The 26,198-nt window shown below is 35.9% G+C and overlaps 1 protein-coding gene across 2 annotated transcripts in view; it reads right to left on the reverse strand.

The window, feature by feature from the left end:
• Positions 1-825: 825 nt before the first annotated feature.
• LOC132185610 (nuclear-pore anchor) overlaps positions 826-26,198 on the reverse strand; it is a 64,921-nt gene continuing 39,548 nt past the window's right edge. Inside the window, exons 21-48 of one of the 2 annotated variants that reach the window (XM_059599369.1) lie at positions 23,090-23,192; positions 22,829-22,963; positions 22,654-22,752; positions 22,545-22,586; positions 22,376-22,429; positions 21,900-22,079; positions 21,686-21,733; positions 19,877-19,927; positions 18,613-18,696; positions 18,458-18,532; positions 18,178-18,362; positions 18,005-18,107; positions 17,380-17,496; positions 15,953-16,045; positions 14,585-14,743; positions 14,407-14,460; positions 12,534-12,652; positions 12,158-12,230; positions 11,876-12,025; positions 11,716-11,787; positions 10,720-10,875; positions 10,573-10,626; positions 10,310-10,397; positions 8,981-9,048; positions 8,821-8,895; positions 6,540-6,644; positions 2,668-2,848; positions 826-2,477 (exon numbers count right to left, since the gene is read on the reverse strand). In XM_059599369.1, the coding sequence (XP_059455352.1) occupies positions 1,099-2,477; positions 2,668-2,848; positions 6,540-6,644; positions 8,821-8,895; positions 8,981-9,048; positions 10,310-10,397; positions 10,573-10,626; positions 10,720-10,875; positions 11,716-11,787; positions 11,876-12,025; positions 12,158-12,230; positions 12,534-12,652; positions 14,407-14,460; positions 14,585-14,743; positions 15,953-16,045; positions 17,380-17,496; positions 18,005-18,107; positions 18,178-18,362; positions 18,458-18,532; positions 18,613-18,696; positions 19,877-19,927; positions 21,686-21,733; positions 21,900-22,079; positions 22,376-22,429; positions 22,545-22,586; positions 22,654-22,752; positions 22,829-22,963; positions 23,090-23,192 (4,102 nt within the window). In that variant the 3' untranslated portion in view covers positions 826-1,098. Of the gene's footprint in view, positions 2,478-2,667; positions 2,849-6,539; positions 6,645-8,787; positions 8,896-8,980; positions 9,049-10,309; positions 10,398-10,572; positions 10,627-10,719; positions 10,876-11,715; positions 11,788-11,875; positions 12,026-12,157; positions 12,231-12,533; positions 12,653-14,406; positions 14,461-14,584; positions 14,744-15,952; positions 16,046-17,379; positions 17,497-18,004; positions 18,108-18,177; positions 18,363-18,457; positions 18,533-18,612; positions 18,697-19,876; positions 19,928-21,685; positions 21,734-21,899; positions 22,080-22,375; positions 22,430-22,544; positions 22,587-22,653; positions 22,753-22,828; positions 22,964-23,089; positions 23,193-26,198 lie in introns of both variants that reach the window. The other variant, XM_059599368.1, reaches the window with a different exon arrangement.

Genomic DNA, 26,198 nt, shown 5'->3' on the forward strand with positions numbered 1-26,198 from the left:
TCTTGTGGTAATCCAATATTGCGTACTTGCTTCGGCAGGTTCCTCCTCACTTCTGCTCTCAAACCGCCCCACCATTCACGTACCATTTTTTAGCCTGCGAGTGAAGAAATTATTGAACGGAGCTTTGAATCCATTTCCAGTTGTTTCTACCAAGTGAATAAGGAAGTGGAAGGTTAGGTGGCGGCCGTCTGGACGAATGCGCTAGGGCGAAAAGCCATTGCGTCAGCCCCAAAAGAATGGAGTACAGTAACCCAAACTTGGTGAAACAAGGGCTGGATTTTTCGTAATTTTTCTTCTGGTCTTTTCTGTATTGTTATCATTTGGCACTGTTTTGACCGAGCTTCTACTTTTGTTGGGGTTTCTACCCTTGTATTTTGTATGTTGTGTTTCCTTCTCTTTCATTCTCCAGCTAATGTATTCTCATTTTACCCATAAAAAGCAAAAAAAAAATAGTAACATTAACAATAAGAACACAATCAACATTCCGCATAATAATAAGCTCTACGCAGGTGAAAAGATTCAAAATTTCAAGATCCTAAACAAGTCAAAAAAGCGTCAACACTCTGCGATAAAGAAGACTTGGCCTTTAGATATATTTTTTTTTAAAAAAAATTGTTTGAATAATTTACCGGTAGTAAAATGGTCAAGTGTAAAAGGAAAATGGAACCAGTTCTATGAATGAATCCTACACAAGGACCGTCTGAGAAAACACAGCAATATCACTACTGACAGAACCTGCCTTGGGAATTCTGCTTCACCCCGAACAAATCATTGGAAAAATATAATTGGTGCTCTGAGTGGCACGGAATAGCAAGACTATGTATCTTAAACAAAAGGGCAATATATTAAACAGCAATAATAATAATAATAATAATAATAATAATACTTTGTAAAATGCCAAAATTGATTTTACATATTCCAATCATCAATAGATAAACGCTTCTGCATATATTTACTATAAGTTCTATAAACAGAATGCAGAGGCAGAATCTTCCTCAAGTGTCTGAATCCAAACACTAAAAATTGTGACACCACATTAAATCACATTCGACGAAAAAGGAGATTTAAATAGGAAAGAAAGGGCGAAAAGCGCCAAGCTTAACCTTGTTCACTGGGTGATTGTCCCCGTCCCATACGCCCACCACGCGTACCACGTCCAGCTCGACCACGTGGTACTGCTCGTCCACGGCCTCTAACCACTGGAGAAGAAACCACACCTAATCTTTTGGCAGCATTCTGCCTAGCTCGCTCTGAAAGGTTTATAGTAGTTGAAGTGCTACCTGCAGGGGATTTCTGTCTTACCACTTCCCCTTCTGTAGTGACGGTTGAACTAGCTTGTTTTGAGACAGGACTCGCTTGTTCTGGGACATCAACTTCCGCAGCAGCACTTGCTGAAGTACTCTCGACTGGAACAGAGAGATCTTCAGTGACCTGATCAGCCTCAACTGCTACTTGGTCGTTTCCATCATTTGATTTATCAGAACCCTCGGCAGTCTCCTCGGTTACATCATTCTTATCATCATTTACACCCTCCAGAGAATTTATCTCACCAAGCTCCAGTGCTGCACCAACTAAAGCTTCGTCATCAGCCCTAGCCGGTGAAGCCACTGGGGTTGCAACAGGCTCAGCTTGACCTTCCACTATTTCTGGGCTCCCCATTGTGTTGGAAATATCACCACCAGCCTCGGGGTCTGCAACATCAGGCACGAGCTCCCCCTCTTCTCTATCACTTCCAGACTCCAAAATTGACTGCTGGTTCTCTTGCTCAGCTTGATCCTTTGGACCATCATCAGAAACCATCTCTGATCCACCTGGTCTATCCAAATTCTCTTCTAGAACATTGTTCTTCTCACTCTGCAATTCATCTTGACTCATGCCATCTAATTGTTCTTTTGCCGCCTCAGCTTTATCCCCAATAGTGTCAACCTCTTCCTTCTCGGCATCCATTGCTTCCTCATTTGAACCTTGTGGCAGCTCACCACCACCAAATGATTCTTCAGTACCTGGTAGAGTTCCAAGTTCTTCTACAGGAGCAGAAAATTGTCCTCCAGCAATCTCTTGGTGGGGTTCTGAAACTTTGGACTTCTTCAGCACAGGTGCTGCCACATCAGAACTGGTTTCTCCTTGGATGACTGATTCTTCATGCAACTCAGAAGTGGATGAAGACGCTATACGTTTGCGAGCCAATGGTTGTGTTTGTACACTAAGATGTCCCTGATTTTCTGTGTCACTAGGAGGTGCAGGTTTGCCCACAATGTTAGATCCTTCCACCTCTGAAATTTCTATATCACCCTGTGGCTCTTCAGATTTGACAAGCCGGGGCCGGACCAACTTTCTACTTATTCTCCGGGTCTCAGCAGTGGTTTTGGCGAAAGGGAACCTCTTATCACTTTCTTCAGTTACTTTAGCTGGTAAGCCACTTGTCGCAGGTCCCATTGAGGGTACAAAACTAGGGGCTTGAATGGAGACTATGGGACCTGCAAAGGGGATTAAAACTTCAATGAAATATCAACTCACATCTTGAACAGAACTAGTTGCAGATAAAAAGTGAGACAAAAACAGGGATTAAAACCAGGAAAATTAATGGTGTAACTAGTTAAGATAGAGGGGGAGGTGGGGTGGGAGATAAAAAATAAAAAATAAAAAAAAAGGATAAAACTAAAGGACCTGCAGCAGCTGCTGATGGAGTGTCTGCAATTAAAGAGGTGTCCAAGGGACCACCACGGGCTCCAAGCTCACTGAAAACTGAACGTGCCGCCCTCTCAAAATTTTCAACAGCCAACCCATAGGCACCAGCAGAATCATCCAGGGCAGTAGTGCTAGAAAGAAGTTGAACCGCTGAAGCACCCTGGGAAAGATTAATGTAACAGCTAGAAGTTCAAGTGAAATGGAAACAAAAGCCAGTTCCAACAGATGGGAAATGGAACAAAAATAAAATGTTAAATTGAGGATATGGAATCTGAATGTAAAATACTTTATGACAAGATTATGCAAGTATCGCTCATAAAATCGTAGATGTTTAACTGGCTTAGATCATGAGTGTTGTGGGAAAGACACTGATGTTTCCTACTTCCAGAGCAAATAAACTTCGAAAGGAATGAAACATAAAAATGGTAACATGAAAATGAAATCCACAATATGGTTAGCTTCGTTGGCATATTTTTTGGGTATGAGGTGGGTATTATTGCTGTTCTTTCTTTCTGTTTTTTTTGGCGCTTTTCTCGTTGCTGGAACCATGTGGTATGGTTCAGCAACTAGCCTGATTGAAATATATTGTCCCCCTTTATTATCAATGGGATCAGGGATACTTTCCAGCAAGAAACATATCAATGAGTTAGTGTAGGCAAGCTGAAAATCAAAGTTTATCAGAAGCTTGGTATAAAATCCTTGAAAACTAAGCTTTTTATGATTATATTGGCAATAACCTGACAAAAGGGGTAGGGATCAATTTCTTGTCACATAGCTTCATATTAATTATGTTCTGCATAGTTTGGATTGAGCCAACATCTATTATGGTTGTCATTTGATTCAAAGAATCTCCCTGTACCAGTCTCTCAGAGGATGAACCACGTCGTTAGTTTTTTATGATTGTGGTAGCATTGTACTTAGGCATGTAGTTGAAGACATTGAAGAACTCCTGCAAAAAGACAACTACAAGAGAAGATGTCTGGACAGGGACATGCACCAAATGATCACTTCTCTAAGCTTATCCTATAGCTCATATGTTGCCTCAAAGTCACTTCAATAATTCAAGTAATAGAATAAAAGTTGAAACAAAAAAATTTTATGGTCACTGTGTCCTTTATATGGAGATTAAAAAAGAAAAAAAAGAGGGTCTTCCCCAATGAAGGACCTATAACAGAAACCACCATTGACCCTATTCTCCCTAGCCATCTGTTAAGAGTCCGGAAAACCCAAAATCCTAGGTACAAGAGATCCTACAAAATAGGGAAAGGGTGGGCAGGGTTTCTACAAAGTCGTAAGTGCTTCAACATCTACTACTCCATGTACTTTACACCTAAACTGCCCTCCTTATGTAAGCACACTTGGTCCCAAGCTAACAAAGTTCCTTTGGTGCTCAATCCTCTGCCCGTCCAAAGAAAAGTACTGAGAGTATTCTTCAATTGTTTGATCATGGCCTTGGACAAGATAAATATGGAAGACAATACACTTGAATTGTAAACAAGGTGGACTTTACTCTGCTACCTATGTTTTATATGTTTTAATAGGGATGAAAAGGTGGATGGTTATTAACCACCCGCGAACCGCTAACCTTATTAACCGCCTTTATAATAATAATAATAATAATAATAACATGAAATTGATCATTAAATCACAATTTTTTTTTTTTAGAGAATTAAATCACAATTTAAGTATTAATGTATTATCACTATAATTTATATGATTATATCACATGATCAATTGATCATTAAATCATGTGATTATATAATAACAAATTATACTTGTATAATATAAGTCATTAGTATACAAGTTCATACTAATACAATAATTAAGTAACTAAAGACTTAGTTCCAATGTATATTATAAACTTATAAGTCCATATATGTTATAAATTATAATTATAAATATATGCATATTGAATAATATAAATGTATGAGATCAATACTTAATCATATGATTTAATGACAATTCAAATACTTAATCATATTATTAATGTACGATAATGTGATTCGTATAATATCAAATTAAGTAATTGGCATTGGATTAAACAATGTGTTACTTATAACCACAATTGAAGTATTAACATATTATCATTATAATTTATATGATTATATCACATGATCAATTAATGATTAAATCATATGATTATATAATAACAAATTATACATATGTAATATGACATAAGTCATAAGTATACAAATTCATACTAATACAATAATTAAGTACCTAGAGACTTAGTTCCAATGTATGTTATAAACTTATAAGTCCATATATGTTATAAATTATAATTATACATATAATTATAATTTATATGTATAATTGGTGGGGGATTGATGGTGTTTTCACTATTATTGGTGGTGTTTTATTTATATGTTGTGTTTAAGTCTCCATTCAAGTCCTTGTTAAAACATTGGTAAATAACTAAATGATGTATAACTTGCATTTTTTTTTTTTTTTTTTTTTTTAGTACAAGTACATGTAAATTAATGTAAATTTGGAGTCAAATATATTAGATTTTTCAATATGGGCTCCTTCTGGAGCAATTTGGCCCAATATGGTAAATTAAAAAAAAAGCCCAAAACTGAAAATTGGCTCAAAGGCCCAACTTAAAAAAAAAAGCAGTTATAGCGGTAATTTATATGTTTTACTAACCGCTAACCGCCGACTAACCGCTAACCTCCTAGAGGATGCGGTTAGTGAAATTTAGTAACCGTCTTTTCACCCCTATATTTTATAGTAAGGTATAGTGCCACTTCTAAAGAAGTTTAACATCATGCAAGACGCCCAGACCTACAATGCCCGAGCCTCATCCCTGGCGCACTAGCTATATCCACTAAGGCTTCATCCCATAGCCGTAGATTTGAAAGCACCCTCTAAACCACGGCATTTATCCAAAAGAATAGGGAAGGGGCCTATACATTTGTATGAACCCTACAAATCTTACCCTATCTACACCTGGGGCAAATCCCCTATCAGTCTTGCCACCACATTGCAGAACTGAAAGGAACAAGTGGAATCAAGACGTTGCAATTTATGGGCTTGCACGACCATCTAATGAACCATGGACTAAACAGCCACGGCCTGAAAAGACTGTCCAACAAAATCCTAAATATGAAGGATACCTCAAAATGGTGGGCAAGGTTTCCCCAAGGGTGTAAATGCTTCAACATAGCTGCCTTGTTCCATTGTTCCACGTACTTTACGCCTAAACCGCCCTCCTCCTTAGACAAGCACACTTGGTCCCAAGCTACCAACATTCCTCTGGTGCTCAACCCACTGCCTATCCAAAGAAAATCCCTAAGAGTACTCTCACTTTTTTCACCATGGCCTTGGCAAGACAAATATGGAAGACCAATATACTTGAATTGCAAACAAGTTGAATTTACACAACTAACTAAGGTATAGTGCCGCAACCAGAGAAGGCTGATTCATGCTAGGCATCCAACCTACAACGCTCAAGCAGCATACCCCGCATACTTGCTATATCCACCAAGGCATCATCCAATCAAGGGACCATAGATCGGAAAGCGCCTTTTAAACCACACCATTCATCCAAAAGACAAGGGAAGCGGCCTAATTCTCATGAACCCTCCAAAATTTATCCTATCTACACATTGAACTAATCCCTAATCGGTCCTACTATACTACTGCAAAGTTGGAGGGAATGAGTGGAACCAAAGTGTTCACATATGGGAGAAGGCAGATAGAGACCAACTCAAATCAAGATCCTCGTATAACACATTGATGTAACATTGAAATTCTAGACTGACAAATGCAATCTAAAATCAAATGACAACAAAGAAATAAATAACACACACACACACCAGATATACTTGATTGATAGTTAACTTATTTACCTCTGGCAAATTGTCTTTTGCTTGCTTAACCTTTTGAATTTCGTCTGAGAGCCGCTTCATCGCCTGCTTATGCATCTCAAGTTCATTTATGAACTTGGTTTTATCCTAAGGTTGCAAGAAGGAGATATCAAATTTGGTACAACATGTAATGTTGAATCGAAATCAAACTGTAGAGAAACAATCAACCATGAATTTAAAACTGAGCAATTTCAGTAGCCTCTATTTTCTTTCTAGAGCAAAGAATGTTTCTTTTTGAAAGTGTCCTCCAATGCCATATGCAAAATGAAAAGATAATGTAGCTGCAACAAATTCTCAAAATTGACACAATTTTTTTTATAAAGTAATAATTCATTGGAAAGCATGAAGAGGCGCAACTCTAGTACAAGGGAATACATAAAAGAAATACTGAAAATGAAAAGATGAAAAATAATTATTTTTGATAGGTATGTGATTTATTAATGAATTATACGTACACAAAGTGTTCAAACAGTGCACTTAAATATTACAATGAAAGTTCAAGAGATGGACTCTACCATAAGCCAACATCCTATCATACAACAATCTCAAAAGTAGAGTTTTGAAGTTTGAGTAGAAATCTCTACTCCAGATCCACACGAGGCAAAGAGTTGCATCCACACCAATCTACCCTTTCCAACTAAATACACATCACTTACCTTCTTGAGCATCACCCACCCCAAACAAGAAGATAGACTAAAACTCATTAGCAAGTGAGTAACGAAATACAGGAGATCAATTGATTACTAAGTGGATTTACACATACAAGACCAGTTCACCAAAATTTTACAAAATCTAGAAATATCAATTTTTTTTTTTTTTTGATAAGTAGAAATATCAATGAATTAAAAGAGAAAAGAAACTAGTATTAAAAACAGCAGCTTCAAACCTGCCACAGAATTTCCTCCATATAAAGATGACATAAGTCACAATGGGACCACTTTCCACATCATACTACCCTATATGTTCATGTAATTTCCCATTTCAACAAGCCCACAGTCCAACTGATGTATTAGGCATAAGCCAAGCAATCACATAAAAGAAAACATAGGTGACCATAATTTTTGAACCACAAAACAATGAAGAAGAAAATTAACAGTCTTGCCAACTCTCATTATCACATTTTTACAATTCTCGAGATTATCTATTCAACAGATTTTACTTGCAGCCACTCATCAGATAAAAATGCTAGTCTAGGTGGAGCCTCAATTGGTTTCCTTAATACACTAAATGATTTTTCTTTTTTAGTATAATTTTGTCTGCAACCATTTTATTATCTCCAAATTCTGATAATACTATGGGGATCTGCACTGTTTGTTAGTTTTGTGCACTTCATTAGCATGCACCAATTAACAGTATTTCACTCTTCAAGACAAAAGTAAGATAGAACTCCAAAGCAGAAGTATTGAGCTCTAGCCTTGTTTCTACTTTGACATAGACGGACACTAAACCTAGCACTATTCTTCACTTTTATAAATGTTTTCTTTCTTGATCAGTGAAGCAATGTTTTCTATTTTGGCCTTTAAGCATTAAAATTCTTTTACTGAAGATGCCAGCTGAAATACAAATTATGTTATATTGATAGCCTACTTATTGCAAGTTTATGTACTTTGTTTCACCAAGGCTGTGCCTCACAGCTTGCACCTAGGTCGAACCATAGTGTCCCCTGGTATTTTAATCCTTTACCAACTCGGTTTCTTTCTTCTAAGTGGAGCATTCTCAACCATAATAGATAGAAGGGGCCTCCAAGAACATATTTAGCAAGATTTTTTTTAGATAGTTATCAACTATTAACCTTTTTTTTTTTTTTTTTTTTTTTCTGTTAAAGAATATCAGCTTCATTTTCAGTTTGATTTTAAACAAGCATCTCGTTTAGACAAGATTATAAGAAAATTTATGAGAACCAAAAGCTTATTAATATGTACTGAATTTATTGCTCTTTCTTTTCATCCTATGCACCTAATTTTATGTGCTCTTAAAAGAGGTTGACTACAGGTGTCTACATCTTGTGATTAATTGTAATGCCCATGAAGCACACACCAATCTTACTGCATGATTCAACAAAGAGAAAAAAAAAAAAGGAAAAAAGACGGGCCTGCTAATCAGCAAAATGCCTAAGCACTGAGAGGGGCCATTGCCTAAGAGGTTTGACAACTATGAGCGTGCAACAACCAACATAGTAGCCCATGTCTAAAGAGAAAAATAATCAGTGAATGACAAACAAAAGGAAAACCTGCTCAACGTTATTATAAGAATCCCTTATTGCCTTCTCAATCTTCAGACGCCTTTCCTTCTCCTTCCTTAACTCCTCTCTTTGCCTCTCCAAATGTTTCTCTAGAGTCTGGGCAAATGTAGAAAAAGTGAACATATGATAAAAAGAAAAGCAACGTACACAATAGGTGGCAAACGTTGATTGTTGGATTAACCTGTATCTTGGTGTCTTTCTCCTCCTTCATGGCCTGTTCACCATTAGTATCACCAATTGACCTTTTCACTGCAATGAAAAATTGGAAAAACAAAAATAAGACATTATGACTGAATAGTGCTACAAATCTAATAGCTATCTAATTTAAAATATGATAACAGAAACTAAGGGAATGTAAATCCTAGGGTGGCTAAAATTGTTACAACTGGCATTTTAGGGAGGCTAAAATTGTGACAAGTGAAATAGCTAACATGCCAGGGGTGTTCATAGGATGACTCAAATTATATTATATTTTTTATTGTTGGAAATTTAGAACTAAATGTGGCCGTAATGATCACATAAAAGTTCAATACGCATGCATTGTATGATAAATCATGATGGTGTGTACATTGAATTTATAAATGGGCAATATGACCAAAGTCATGTACGTTAAAAGGCTTAATACACAATTCATTCATTTTAGAAATCTCCTATTTAAATGTACCACATAATGGAGTCTTAGTTTTCCAACAGATGCCTTTTGGTATTTTATAATGGATGGATTCATAAGATTAATTTAATGTAGGAGAAAATTAAAGAACTCATAATTATGACTCTTGATAGGTGGAGTTAATTTGGCACACTAAATAAAGGGCTTCTGGTCCCCCCTCACCACTAATGCAAAAAAGCCTACAAGGTCCTATCACTAATGTAAGAAGACAAAGACCTTTAAATTTCATGAAGGTTAAAGTGGAAGGCAAATTTTGCTCACTTAGAGGTTTATTTTATTTGTAAGATGCCTCGAAGTATGTTAATTTATTACAAAAATTTATAGTATTTTATTGTTTATGAAATTAAGCCAAAGATCATTGATTACCTAACACTTATAACCTATTCTAGAATCATACAATGCTGCCATGTGCATCTGTATAATTCGTTTCGGAAGACATAAAACTCCCAAAGCTTTTTACCAAAGGTATAAGAAAAAGAAAAAGGCGCCCACAATACTTCACCAAATCCAAATTTGAAAATGCTATCGGAGTTAGAAAAGAGAACAAAATTGCAGAATTGCATGAGAAACTTTAAGTGGGCGAGAAATTTGCAGAGCATGGCATCAGGAAGTTTTACAGCAAAAAAGTGATTGATTGCTATTTTCATCTTACACCTTCATTTCCATTAGTTTTTTCTTTTTCTTTTTTTTTTTTTTTTGTCATTATTAATATTTCTATTTCTACTATTCTTTCCCAAGACAATTCCTTGTAAAAATTAATGAAATTAAACTATAATGAAGAGAAAAAAAACCCACGCTATAGGCTAGTTTATATCTAAAAAGAGAAGACTAGTCGACTACCTTGTCTGACCTCCTCCAACTGCCTAGAAAGAGCTTGATTCTCCTTGTTCAGTTCCTCCTTGTCCTTTACTAGAGCTTCAACCCTCCTCTGCAGACAGAAAAGAATGGCAACAAATGAATGGAGCCACACAACTTACAAAAGGCAAAGTAAATCTGATCCCAGAGCCTATACTCAATTCATTAGGATAAATAAGCAAATCTGCAATTATTAATATTAGATGACAAATTTGACATTCAAGAAGACAAAAGGAATCTTTACCAACCTTCAACTGAAATGTTCCTTTCCTTTGCTTCTCTATGTCTAGCTTTGAACTTGCCTGCAAATGGCAACCACAATAAGGAGCTACGCGGAGGCCAAAGATATCTCATAGCTGTATCTTTCTATTGAAAACAACACTATGATACAGTACCTCAACTTGCAAGATATCGTTTATCCTCTTCTCTTTCTCATTCAGTTCCAATTTGCATTTTGAAAGATCTTTCTCTAATTTTGATATTGTATCCTGCCTTTCAGAAAGAAGCTTTCTGAGCTCATCTATCTGGGCATCCTTCTCTTTCAGTTTCTCCTATTCAAAGCAAAAGGCAGAAATAGAGTGCAAGTGTTACATACTACATGAGCAAAAATTTTAAGAGTAAGGAAAGATGCATTGCAAAAAAATTAAAAATTATAGAAAACCCTAAAAGCAGTGACACTGACTCTTACACGTCGTAATAGTCAAATGAAAACCATATTAAATAAAACAAGCATGGACCTCAAAGTTATCAAATGAATAGGAAAACATAAAATAAACAGAAAATTTTTTTTTTGATAAGTAATGTTGTATATACCAAAACGCGCAGAGAGGGGCAACCCTAGTACACGGGACGTATACAAGAGAACGCCTAAGAAGAAAAAGAAAAAAGAACAAGAAACTCGGGAAAATTAATCACTAACGGAGCTAAATCAATAGCAGTCCAAGTAAACAGGGAGACGAAAATAAACTGAATATTAAGTGCATTGTCCCAATTTATTTCAATTTGCAGTTTTCTTCAAGATCATGCATGTGGCATACTCAAACCACATAGCATTTGTCATGTCAAAATCATCATAAAATGGAAATCTAGAGCAACTGAATAAAATAAGCGTGAAATTATGGCTTATCAACACTGTTTCTAAGCAAACTACAAGATTGAGGAAACTAAAACGATTGGAACGAAGAATAGTTCCATATAACCAAAATTTATGGGTTCATTAACTAGAAGAATAACTTAATTGACAATAACAGTGGAGAAAACGATGGATAGGATGCTTGATGTAATGTCAATAGAGAACAACTAAGTACACATTATAGATAACCAGCCTTTAATGAACCAAAAATAAACCAAAAGCTTTTTAAAGCTCTACTAAGATAAAAAATTTAACCCACCTGCATCTGTTGAACATCATCCTTCATACGATTATAATCTTCCACATCTATATTTTTACACCTTTCAAGTAACTTCAAAAAAAAAAAAAAAAAAAACCAGATGTTAGAATATCGACATAATGTGTAAATGACATAAATATGCTGTTCCTACATGTAATACCTCACAAACCCTCTTTTCCAGGTGATCTTTCTCAATCTTTTGCATTTCAATTTCTTTCTTACAAGCTTCCACCTCAATCTGTCTCTCACTTAGCAGGCTCTCTAGTTTTTCAGTCTCAACCCTAGCTTTTTGAGTTACTTCACGCAATTTCTAAGACCAAATGAAAACAACCAAGTTTTAGTTAGTTAAAACCATCAATGAATGAATTACATAAAATAAATAAATAAAAAAAATAAAAAAATGAGGATATTCAAATATGGGAGTTACTCCCTGTTGCCATACCTGGCACTCCTCAAAATTGTGCTTGTTTTCTTCTCTGAGTTGGATGTTACTTTCACGAAGTAAGTTCATTTCTCTAACCTGCAAAAACATTTAAGAGAATACAGCTTACTTTTAAAAGGACAATGAAATTATGTCTGTAATATTTTAAGCACCAAAAGGGGATGCTAAATATAGTTAAGAAAAAAAAAAAAAAGTGTACCAGGGTGAGTTCCCAAGAAAGAAAAAAACTGACATGCTAAATAAGAGAAGGAATAGTATGAACCAATAACAGCAGATAGATACTTGCCTTAGGATTCTACAGACAGAAGTTCCAAAACGAATGTAACTTAATCTTAGCTTGAAAAGATTTGATCGATTCATCTATATTGAATGAAACCTAACCTGAAGTTGTAAAGATTTGATTTCTTCCTCAGTGAAGATCAAAGTTCTTGAATTTGCACGCTCCGCTTGCAATGATGCTTGGGCAGTCTCTGCTGCCTTGAGAGCACTCTCAAGCTGCACAGAAACCAAAAGTGATGCTGAGTAAATCAAATTGTCTACCAACAGCAAAACATGAACACAGAGATATGGAGGCACACGTATCAATGCATACATAGATAGATACCAAACATATATAGGTGAGAAGGTTTATAGTACAAGTAATTCTGACATGATACCTAACGAGTGGAGAAAGTGATATTTACCACACAATTTATTAGAATAAAAGGGATATACATTTGTGTGCAAATTATCGGGGCATACTATTCATGAGTTTTACAATGGAACTTCAGAAGAGGGTGATTGAGCAAAGTTAATAAATCAAATAACTATATCTGAAAAATAAATTTAGGATTATGCCAGGATGATCAAATATAAAACATTTTCTTACAAAGGCGGCTAGAAGAAAAATATAAAGAAAATACATTCAACTAGTTTTTATTAGTAAGAAAGGGTTCCAAGGAACGAAATGTTGTCGGTCTAAGAAACAAAGGGCATTCAGGAATAATGCATTAAAGTCATCAAAGATATGTATGAGGGAACTCTAACTAATATAAGAACTGTTGTTGAAATGTCAAAAGAATTCCCAAAATTCCTAGTATCCTGCTGCTGCCAACCAAAAAGACTGGCTTCACAAGCACATGATAGCCCAACCACTCACCCCTATTTTCTCTTTCCTTCGGACCCTCAATATACAATGAATACTGAACATATTCATTACAAGCTCTGTTGGTGTATATTATTTTCACATAATATAGTATTAAATGACAAAAATGGAGTGGGATTAATTCTAAATTAAACCATGGAGGCCCACTTTAGAATTTAAATAATTTAGGTTAAGTGATACCAAGATCGAGTATGAGGGAATAACAAGATTAGATGATAATGAAATACCAAATTGTGACCATTTTAAATATCTTGGTTCAACATAAATATGGAAAAGTGAGAAGGATATTTCTTATATAGTTAGGGTAAAGTGAAGAAGTGGAGATGTACCTCGGGGGTATTGTGCAATGGTAGGATACCCATCACATTTAAGGGAAAATTTTACATAATTTTGATGGCCAACTATCTGTATGGTTCATAATGCTAGGGAATTAAGAATCATGTCAATAAAATGAGTGGAGCATACATGTGGATGTCAAGATGGATGCATAGTAACACTATAAAAGATGGGATAATGAATGAATTGATTTCTGAGAAGGTTGAGGTGGCGCCGAAAAATAATAGAATGAATGAGTAATTGCACTATCTAGAGTATGCGATGTCAAAGGAACCACGCAATTGACCCAAATAGTTAGATTAATGCTTAGTGTAGTTCAGTTGACTGATCCTACAAGATCCTCCAAGTCCAAAGAGCTCCAGATGTCAGTATATGGATAAAACTGTCACGAAATATTACTAACAAATGCATTTGATTAGGCACATGAACATTCTAAATTCTACTAAAAAGTAAAAAGAAGAAGCATAGACTACCATTTACGGAAAAGAAAATTGTAATCTGGCTTTGTCCATCAGAAGTGGTTTAACTCTAAAACAAAATCCAGTAGAAGAGATATTTTATTAACAAGGTTCCACAGATAAAGAATATAGCGTTCCCAGCAATATATATGATATAGCAGAACAAAAAAAGAAGGCCAGATAACAGTTAATGTTTATGTAACAGAATAGCAGCTTAATCTAAGCCAGAAGTCGCACTGCAAACAAAATGACACCAACATATAAAGTTGTGAGATAAACCTAAGACATAAGACAACCTAAGATAAACTTACTTGTGATTGCAGTCGCATTTTTTCCTGTTTTAGCAATGAAATTTCTGTTTCTGCCTGTTGAAGTTGAAGCCAAAAATTTGTAAGTTAAATTCATATACATGTGTGTGCACGCATGGGTGTGTGTGCGTGAGAGAGAGAAAGAGAGAGAGAGAACAGTTGGAAGGCAAAAGAAACTTACAATTTCTTTTGACCTACGGAGATAATTAAGAACATTCTGTAAACCAATATCAGGAAGTTTATCAGTGCCGATGCTACCAGAAGAAATTCCCACAGAATTACGGTCCTTCTCTGCCAATTGAATGTGCAAAGCCTCAAGTCGATCGTGCAGTATTTTGTTCTGAAGGACATAGATGTAGCTCCAGATAAAGGGATTACCAAAATGCATGACAAGAAAAAGAAAATATATATATATATATATATATATGAAAGAATCTACAAATATCATACGCAGAATGAATGAAATTGTTGCATAGTTTATCTGACACGGAAACTTCTGATATAATATACAAACAAGGAATTAATACAAGACCTTCTTGAAAGCTTGACGCTATTCAGGATCCAGGTATTAATGCAATATCAAAGTTTAGAAACTTTTATATGGTGTACCGTAACTTCAAAAACCTGGTTTAGTGATCTGGGATGAATGAGCATAATACCCTACTTCCACTACAAAATCCCTAAACACCTCTGACATGATAATTGGCCCACCAAAAAGGATCTGAATGCTATGATTTGAAAAGGCAACTTAGGACTAATGTTGACTGATTGATAAAGAATTAATTGCTCTTCTTTGTCTTCCGCATATCTCTTCCATACATTGTGTCCTACAGTTATGCCCTTTTCCTTACTTCCTTAAGGGCACATCACAAACAAGAACATCATTCTTGGTAACTATATATATATATATATAGATGTTTGTGTGTGTGTGGCAGGGGAGGGGGAGGCAGACATGACATTCAATCCAAAGACGATTAGCTGATATATATTTATCCGGACAACAGGTTATCCACAATAGAACCAAAATGGTTCAACGGAAAATTAATTATAATTAAAGACAATTCATAAAAGTGCAGAGCTCTAGTTTTTTAATCTCAGCTCTTACAGGTCTATAATTCTATTTTTAATTCCTCTTCTACTACAGATAATGGAACTAAAAAAGTGCATATATATTGGTAAACAAATGAGGTAGAAAACAGATTAAAGTAATTAATTAGAACAGAGATAATAATATTGTGTTAAAGGTGGAGACAAATATAGTGGGTTCTGGCAAAATACAGCAAAACAATCAAAAGATTCCCACAAGTGGTTCAGCCTAACAGGCAGCAACAACTAGAAATTTTCACTCTATCAAATTAGGGCAAGTACAAAAGGGCGTAAAAAACTCTTACAATACCTAAATACACTCAAATAACTCTCTCAATCACATTCCAATGGGTATACAAACATATTCAGTGGTACATGGTGCTCCATGCACCCGAGCACCCATTCAAGCCACACATGTTGAACGTATCACTATATAGTATATACTACATCATAGAGCACTGACCTGTTCATTGATTTCTTTGTACTTCCTCTCAGCTTCATTCTTTGATTCCTCAAGCACTGCCTTCCCTACTTCCCACTTAACCTTCAAGTCATCCTGTAAAGCACAAAAAAGAATAGTCATATCTTCTCAACTTAGAAGTCAAGACAATTTAAATAAAGATTCAAATACGTAACGCACACAAAGTAACAATGGACACTACTAATAACAATAATGGCCTTGTTTGACAACACTTTTACGGGGAAGCTTTTTGCTTTTTAGCAAAAAAAAAAAAACAAAAGCATTAACAAACAATTCCAAACACAAAATTACTTTCACATTTATGTCACATCATAAAACATTTTCAACCAAAAAGCAAAAACCACCCTCTAAATAGTTTTATCAAACAAACCCAATATTGGCTAAACTACCAAGATCACAAATTTAGCACCAAAACGTGTACCTAATGGCAGTGTCAATCATAAAACCTGCAATTCCATCCCAAGAATTTTTCCCCCTTTTTTATCGTTTGGCAATGGCATCCTATCAGTAATGCAGCTAGCCCAAAACTATGTATCAGCGGCAAACCAATTTCTACAGCGTTGCACAATGAGTTTAGAAGAATGAATGAGTTCATGAAGTTGATATTACATTGTCAACTCATGCATGTCTCTAGGGTCAACATTTCAATTCATTAGGCTTCATCATGTATTTTTTTTTTTTTTGATAAGTAATAAGGAGTTTTATTGAAGAAAAAATCGTGAGGCGCCCCTAAGTACACAGGTAGTATACATAGGAAAGCCAAAGCAAACCCACAAAAGAAACCTGATAAACCCAACAAACCGTAATCTCTCAAACTAACACCCCAAAGCAACACCCACAAACCAAAAGCCCTCAAAACCCACGCGGAGCGCTACTACACTGGAGTCTTGCCCTTCCTTCTCCGAGAGGACACACCATAGTTAACAGAGCTTTCTAAATTTCGAAGCTCTCCTTTCCCTGGTCCCACACAAAAATCTCCCCAGACGGACCAAAACCATCCGGCCACTGTTGAGATTGGATCAAACCAGTCAATCTGTCTTCTTCCTTGTCAACGGCTGGAGAAGCTGAGAAACTAATACCATCCAGTAAAGAGGAAGGAGACCCCGAACCATCACATCTTTCTTCATCATCTTAAAGACCATGTAATGTTTTAAAATAACAATACCAAGGATATTACAATGCCACATATATGGACCTCAAAATATAGAGATCAGCACTAAACGAGTAAGGTCATTGGGAAGCCAACATTAGGCTCCAAACGATATGTCCAGATCTATGGCCTTAGCCAATTTCAGTCATGTATTTCATAGAACTAAAAAGAAAAATTGAAATCCCAAAAAATAACTAAGATGCCAACATAACCAAAATAAGAAAACATCAGAAAAAGAAGTACAGAATTAGAAACATACATTAACACTTTTGTGAGCATCCGCTACTTTACGCAACTCAGATGCTTCCTCCTGGAGCGCAGCCAAGGTTTGTGATGTTTTTGTTAACTCCTGAATAGTCTCAGACTGGAGGACGACCTGCGCAATATAGGAAAGATTAGCAACATCTAAAATATGAGGCTAATCTTATGCATTAAAATAAGCACAGATGTGATATGTCCTTCCTAATGGACAGTAAAAGCTCAAGAATAAGATGGCCCATTAACATTCATCTTCTGAAACAAAATAGATAACTTGAAATTAATGAGGGGAACAAAATACAAGTATCTTTTCAACGCAACATGGCCAGGATCAAATTTGAGCCTGACTAACAAATATGTGTCAGTAGAACCAAGAACAAAGTGATTATTACAATTCCTCAACATACATACAAATTGGGCTTTGCTGTTTGCTTCTCTCACAATGCACAAATCGTAAATCACAACCTCACCATTCATCCTAAGCCTATTTATAGATATATATGTGCTACTATACATTTATATATGGTACCTATAAAAAAATAAATATACATATACACTTATATCTAGTGTGGCTGACATGTATATATAATGTGTATATATCCAAGTTGAAAAGGAAAACAAGTAACCTGTCTTTCATAATTAGCTTGAGCAGCACGCCATCGCTGATGCTCCTTCTCCAAGTCTTCTTTCAAAGCAGAAATTTGAATTTCCATTTGTACAATTTGGGAACTATATGCAACAAATATGAGACACGAAGTGGGATAGTCAATTTCAGAATATATGCATAAAAAACACTCACGTCTTAACCAAAGTTTCCTCCTTTAGATTTGTTATTTCTGCCAAAGCAGAAGCAAGAGCCTCCTCTTTCCCTGCAGTTGCAGAAGCCACTTCTTCTGATTTAAAACTAGATTCATGTTCAAGTTCAGATACCCTCTCTCTAAGGGAAAGCAGCTCAACTTCTAGTGATTTCTTTAGTTTGTCTGCCTGTATATAATATTTGGAAAAGTAAACAAATAGCAGATAAAATTATTATAAAATTTAAAAACCAATACATCAAAATTTACATAACACCACAATACCTCAATCTTAAAGGTCTCATGGGCACATTCCATCTGTTTCAACGCATCTTCATTCACCTCTGCAATACTCTTATACTGCAAATTAAAATGTAATTAATTTATTAGTTTACTAGGCATTAAAAAAATTGAACACTTCCAAGAAGTACAATAAACACCTGCTGCATGTGATCCTTGTTAGCCTGTGCTTCCACTTTCAGTTTTTCAATCTCTTCCTTTGCCACACGCAGTTCCGCAATAACCTAGAGCAAATTCAACTAAAGTTTCAGACAAACAGGCACATATTCACAGAAGAAAGATGTGATGACATGGAAGAAATCTCAAATGTGACAAAAATAAATCAAGGGCATGGCTGTCCTCCAGTAACTACAACATCACTTTAAAAGAATTAGAGCAGTGCATTCCAGATAGCTAATCATAAAAATATCTCAATTAAATGCTAAAAAATGATCTGGCAATTAAATTCATAGTTAACTCCCTAATGTTTCAAAGAACATCTATCTAGCAATTAAGTTCCTAAATAGAGTCAAATATATAACATAGCAACAAAGACATTCTTTGTGCAGGCTGTACCAAATAAATCTAAAAAGGCTTCCTTAAAGGCCACATTCCCACACCACTGATCATGCCAAAATCTAATCTTGGAGTCATCTTTCACCTCAAATCTGGTGTGACACGAAACATTCCCCCAACCTCGAACGCACCAGACAACACAAAAGAACACCATAGAAGATCAGCATATCATCAGCAAAAAGAAGGTGAGAGAAAACACACCCACCAGCATTGCCCAAAGAGAAACCAGCCAACAGCCCTCCACACACAACAACAGAAATACTTCTACCCAAAGCTTTCATCACAAGGACAAACCAAAAAGACGACCTAGGGTCTCCTTTCCTATCAGCTTATGCTCCTGGGGAAAGTGGTGATTTATAAGGGAAAACATAAAAATTAAAAGAGAAAGAGATGCCTTCAATGAGATGAACTGGAAGAACAGATGTAGGGGATAAGTTTATAAATTACAAGACAAAACAACCTTCAAATTAAAAAGGCAAATAAGAAAAGAACAAGGGCTATATTTGTTAATCTTTTTATCTTGTGTCTTTTTGTTTTCTATTCTCAAAACAAAAATATTACAAAAAGACCCAAAACACAAAACACCCTAAAAACATATAAATAATTTTCATATTTACGTCACATCATCACACTTTTCAAACCAAAAACAACCCACCCCACCCAAATCCCCCCCCAAAAAAAAGAAAAAAAAAAAAAAAACACATTAAGAAGCAAACCCAAGAACATCGAATAAATTTAATTCAACTTCATGAAGGACCACCAGTTGAGTTTTAGCAAGTCAGACAAACAATAGTTGTACATCCCTAAAAGAACTAGACAAAGATAAATTAGATAATGAAAAAGACTAACATCATCCCTTGCGAAAGACAAAGGCTCACTCCCACCATCCATCTCAACATCCTGCATCCACAGACAAAGGAAAGACAGAACAAAATTAAAAGAACACAGTTGAATTTTTTTTTTTAAGGCAACGTCAATCTCTTTATTTCAAGCTTCAATTAAGGCAACTTTAAAGAGCCAACAGCCCACGTGTCTGGCATGCTAACCCTCTCTTCAATCTCAACCAATGGTTGGAACCATCGTTACGAAAATCTGATACCAGGGACCGGGATTGGGTGACATCCAATATTATCCTTGGTCCTAGAAGTTTTCAATGTGTTTGCCAAGATGCTCAATACTAAGAATGTTTCAATACTAAATAAGAACCAAATCTGCTTTTGCAGTTGAACAATTCATCTCAAACTGACAAATGGATAAGTTGTGGAGAGAAATGGTTATGGGGATAAGTTGTGGAGAGAAATGCTTATTAGAGACAAATAGTTGTGAAAAAATATGGTAGACAGGCAGGTGGGTGGTTGGTGCTCTATGTTGTTATCATGCCATATGGGGTGAGTCTTTTGAAAACATATTAGTTGGGATGCCTTCTGTAGTTCTGTTAGTCTCGAGGTGGGCAATGGCACTCGGACCAGGTTCGGGCATGACGTTTGGAGTGGGGATCGTTTTTTAAAGCAAACCTTTTTTGGAGTTATTTTGCATTGCAAGGGACAAGGAATCTTTAGGGGCTGATCACATTGTCGCTCAAAATCACAGAGTGCATTGGGACATGAATTTTTTCAAACTTGTGCATGATTGGGAGTTGGATTCTGAATCCCCGCTTTTCAATGTTTTGTTAACTGTTAGGTTGGGTCGGGGAGAGAAAGATAAGTTCTGTTGGAATCCTTCGAAAAGGCTATCTTTCAAGGTCAAAACATTTTACAAAGTCCTCCACAACGTTGAATCCTCTTTACCGTCAAAGAGCAACTGGAGGTCTAAGGCTCACTTGAGGGTGGCTTTCTTCACTTAGACAACATCCCTAGAAAAATTATCACCATGGAAAATCCTCACGAGTGTCACATGATAGTGATGGATTGGTATTGCATATGTAAAAATGGTGGGAAAACTCCAAATGACCTTCTTCACATTGATATTGTGAGAGAGTTGTGGAATATGGTGTTTTAGATGTTTGGAGTAGAGTGGGTTATCTCCGGACGGGTGTTGGAGCTCTTGGCATGCTGGAAACAAAGATTTTGACGGAATGATTTAAACATTGTGTGGAATGCATTCCCTTCTTGCTTGATATGATGCATTTGGAGAGAAATAAATGCTCAAAGATTCAAATATTGCGAGAATACGAGTACATAGCTACAACTTCGTAGATTTTTGTGCTCTCTTTCGTTGTTCTTGATCTAGTTTGGGTGTTCTCTTGTATATGTCATGCGTACTTGGGTTGCAACCTTTGCGCTTTTATTGAATTTACGTATACAAAATCTACACTAATAGCCAAAGAGAACATAAAAAGAAAATGTATATGTATAGACACACACTATAAGCGCAAGGCAAAGAATGCTTCAGGATGCAAAGTCAGATGATAAAATAAGGACACAATTTTCGAGAAACTTTCTCCAACCCAATCAATAAAATTCCCTTGTGTCCCTTAAAATATGAGAAGCACATGCCTTTTAACAAACCTCTTTTAATCCTATTAAAAAAGCATATACTTCTTACAAGCTTAAGGGACACATGAAAAATTTATAGACTGGGTTAAGAGGACCCAATTTGGAGGAAAACTATCCGTAAAATAATACATTAAAACATAAAGCGAAATATATAAGAAATTACCTTAGCACCTGAAGATCTGATTTTTCTCTCCACATCAGATAGTTTCACCTGAGTGATCAAACCAAAGGTGTAAATGGCAATAACTGATAGGGCACAAAAGCAACAGCGAACTAAAATTTTAAATAATAATAATAGTAAGAACAACACAAATGCAATAATGCATTGCTATTACGCAGTGAGGTTTCAAAAGTAAAAAATAAAAGGAAATAAAGACCTCAGCAACAGCAGCTCTGGATTCAGCAGCTGCAACAGCATGCAAAGCCTTAGCTAACTCTTTTCCCATTTCTTCAACCTGTCTCATAGCATTTTTTATAGTCTGCTCACGGTCTAGTGTGAGGGTTCGAACATTGTCCCGTTCTTCCTGCAGCTCTTTCTTAGCCTCAGCCCATTCCCTCTGAGAGAGAGCCATTTGAGAACAAAACGTATAGTGAAGTTCAATTCTTTATTATCAAGAATTTTGGATTGCAACAAATTCACTTGAAATTAGGGCATGGGAATGAAAATAAAATTAACATTCGAGAAAAAGATGATCATAGTGATGATAATTCCAAGCAACAACCATGCAATGCCAATAAGTGGAAATCTAAAAGTCAGCATCTATATAAAAGGAGCAGCTGAATGAGAAAAAACTAAAGTAGCCAATAAGTATCAATCAACAATGTAATGATCAACAAATATGGGAAAACAAACCTCAACTTGCTTTATATACTCCTCCTGTTTTCTCCTCCCAGCAACTCTTGCCTCCTGTAGTCCCAAGAAGAACCAAACTCATATAACGAGTTACTACATGTTCACCCTGCCCCATTTATGCAAAAAAAAAAAAAAACCCAGTACAAATAAATTAAAAAAGATGAACTACCTCACGAACTTCCTCGGCACTCTGAACAGTGTCCAAACTAGCCTGCAAATAATTATATAAGAACAAACACTACATTTAATTTAAAAACTCAAATTGCCACAATCCCAACCTGGACACGATACACCCTCTCCGACAAACTACGCACTTCATTGCAGGCTCTCTCCTCAGCATTTAATAGCATTTCCTTTTCACGCTTTAGAATAGATACCTATTGAGTTACAAAATGTAACGTGAGTAAAATCATAGTAGATCAAACTCAACAGATACGCTGATGAAATTTTCACCTCCATAGTCAGTTTCCTAGAAAGCTCCTCAGCAGCATGCAAAGATTCAGAACTTTCACGCAGCTTCCGTTGGTAGTCAACTACTAACTGCGAAAACTCCACATTTCTACCTAAAATGCCATTGGCTTCCCTTCTCTGGTATATCATACATCACATGAAACTCCCCACATCAGGCATTACATGCTACACCAGGTCTGAAAGATAACAAATGGGATTTTTCTTGTGGGAGGGCCAGGAGGAGAGAGAGAGAGAGATGATCACCTGATTTTCAAACTCCTTCATAAACCTATCAAGTCTCTCTTTAGCAAAATTTGCTTCCAAAGCCAACTTGTCACGCTCTGATCGCAACGATATAATCTCGCTCCTGACAGTAAGACATCCAATATCCAGAATGAGCAACAAATCATATAAGGTAGACAACAGGTAAAAATGAAAAGAAACAGAAAAGGTAAAGTCACATTATAATAATATTGAGAGATGATTGTGCTGATGATTATGATGAAGACGATTCGACTAGAGTCACACAAATAGAAGATTTCACACCAATCATCAATCAAAAACACAAAAAATAAACAAATAGTAAAAAACAGAGTTTCCCTTAATCTACTATCCTTGCAACCTGTGTTCTGGAATCACTCAATCTGAAACATGGTACACACTCGATCCAATACAATGATTTTGCAGATCTCTAAAGCATTACATTTTTTCTTCCCTTATACCCCTTTTTCTCTAAATCATTAGGATTTGTGGCAATGTCAGCTAAAAATATGACAATACTACATTCTAACATCTACTTAAATGGCCCATGGGCTGGGCCTGCTGGGACTGGCCCATCTAAACCAAATATTTTGGCCATGTCGCCCATTTCTGGTAGGTGTAAGCAAACAAGTCTGACTCTGCTGCCCCATTGTTTAGGGAAAGAAGTATACATGCTTATGTCTTATATTTTTTTTTTACTTATCAAAAAAAATATAAGATTTATTGCTTGCTTGACTGTATTTAGAAATATTAATAGGATAGCTTTGAAAACAGAACCAATAATTAAACTACTATAGAAACAGGGTCAACCCTCAAACTTTCAACCAGGTCCAAAAACTGACATTACATGATAAAATAAATCTATTACTACTCTCTCATCCCACAATAGATGGAATTTTACAAATCGCACACTTTTATGAAAAGGTCTTCCCAAAATGCCATTGGTTGGGAAATACAAAAGTGGGTTCTAACTTTATAAAGAAATACATTATTTTAAATAGATACATGCTTTCATTGTTGGAGACTTTCATCATTTAGGACAGCTAAAAGAGAAAAGCACACAATCTACTGTTGGATGAAGTAATGAATAAATTTGTAATACTAGGAAAAAACTTAGAAGGAATTCATTCAATTTTAAACTTTTTTCAATATATAATTCAGCATCACTTGCATACAACCCAACTCTCACTTCACTCCACAACCCACATCACTTCTTGCTCCAAATCATTGATTTGTTTATCATATGTAATTGATCAATGATGTAGCGGAATACTAAGGTAACTAATCAAAGAGCAACGTCTTTGATTCTGCAAGGAGAAGCGTCTTCGTCTTCTACCCAAAAAGATAAAAACAAGCCCGCAAGCTAAAAGAAAAATAAAACTCCGTAGAGTATTTGAGAGAGAATTCTTTGATTTAATAATAATTTAATGAGTTGAGTTTTACATAATAAGCAAGCCTATTTATAAAAGATAAATACTTGTAAAGAAAGTAGACCTACTTCTAGTAGAGAAAGTAAATCTAATCCGAGTAGAGAAAGTAAATTTAATCTTAGTAGGAAAGTAAACATAATCCTAGTAACAATAGTAAACCTAACCCTATAAGGAAAGGAAATAAAGTCCTAATAAAATAAAATAAAATCCTAATATAAGATTGACAATCAACGGGAATCGTGGCAATCTTTCATTTTGTACTTTCATTGTTTGAGAACGAATAAAATTCTGATCAAGCGGCGCTGCTCCAATATTATTTTTGATATTTTCTTTATTTTCATTTTTACTGAAAATAAAGGTAAATATCGTCCTACATCAATCAATTGCACAATAATGACAAGCTCCATGATAGGCAAATCTGCCCCAACCACAATTAATATTATAAGTATTACATCACCAAAACGCCTGAATCTACAATCATATTGACTAAATACTCCCTTCAAATTTCTAATTCTACATTCTTTGTCCAATCTCCAAACTCTCTCTCACTGCCCTCCACCACCACCACAATTAATATTATAGGCAATATATACTTAAGTCCCCCAGAACTACCAAGCGTAACACTTGGGTACGTCAACCTACCAACTTGTTACCACTTTGACAAAATTCTTCCCAAAATACCCCCACCTTTGACCATTGAAATACCGGAAGTGCCCCTATATGATTTAAAAAAAAAAAAAAAAAAAAGAGTGGTTCAACGCTTCAATGCATCTCTCGAAAATCTGCCACTACCTTTTCAACCATTTCTTTGTTAGCGTTCACAGTGGTTTATGTATATTTTTATGAAAAATGGCTAATCAAAACCCACTTTATCTAGTTTAGCTAATGAATTTTACAAGACACCATATATTCGATTATTTATTATTTCTCTATATCATTTAAATATTATTTTTTATTATTTCTTTATTTCCTTTTTTTTTTTTTTTTCTTCTTTTTTTTATTTCATTATGTCTTCTCAAAACCCTGCCATCTTTTCACAAAATAATAGCTTCCTAAATAGCCTCTCTCCTTATTTCCACCACTCTCCTCTATCTTTCCCTCCTCCGGGTCCTCCCAGAGATATCCGATTGAAAGAACTGCAGTTGGTGGTTGGCATGATCATGTTACAAAGGGATTTATATAATATATTGACACTGAAGAAGAAGAAGAAGAAGAAGAAGAAACTACAATGATTTCCATGACCATCAATGTGAGCAATACAATTTTAGTTGGACAAAACTCTGAAACCATGAATTCAAATTACAGTAAGTCCAAATCCAAATCCAGCTTCGACTTCGATCTAGGTCTCGGATCCTCTCATCCACGCAACCAAAATCCTCCCTTAACGACCAAAAAAACCAGACCTCATCCTCCTCCTACGACTTGTACTCCTCCTATTCCTCCACCCAACCCAAGCCTACGTCGCAGCCTAACAAGCCCTCCTAGACCCACCACCTGCTATCGATCCATCCAGCAACCTGACTGCGGGTCTTGTCCTCTGGGACTGCTACCTCGATGGTCGACAACATACGGCAAGAGCTAGGCTTCGTCCGGTTCAACCACCGGTATCGGAATCATGGGTAGTCAATAAATTTCTAGGTTTTCCTCTCACAAGAAGGAGAAACAAGGGTAGTCAATAAATT

This window comes from Corylus avellana, chromosome ca6 (assembly GCF_901000735.1).
Source record: "Corylus avellana chromosome ca6, CavTom2PMs-1.0".
Taxonomy (NCBI): domain Eukaryota; kingdom Viridiplantae; phylum Streptophyta; class Magnoliopsida; order Fagales; family Betulaceae; genus Corylus; species Corylus avellana.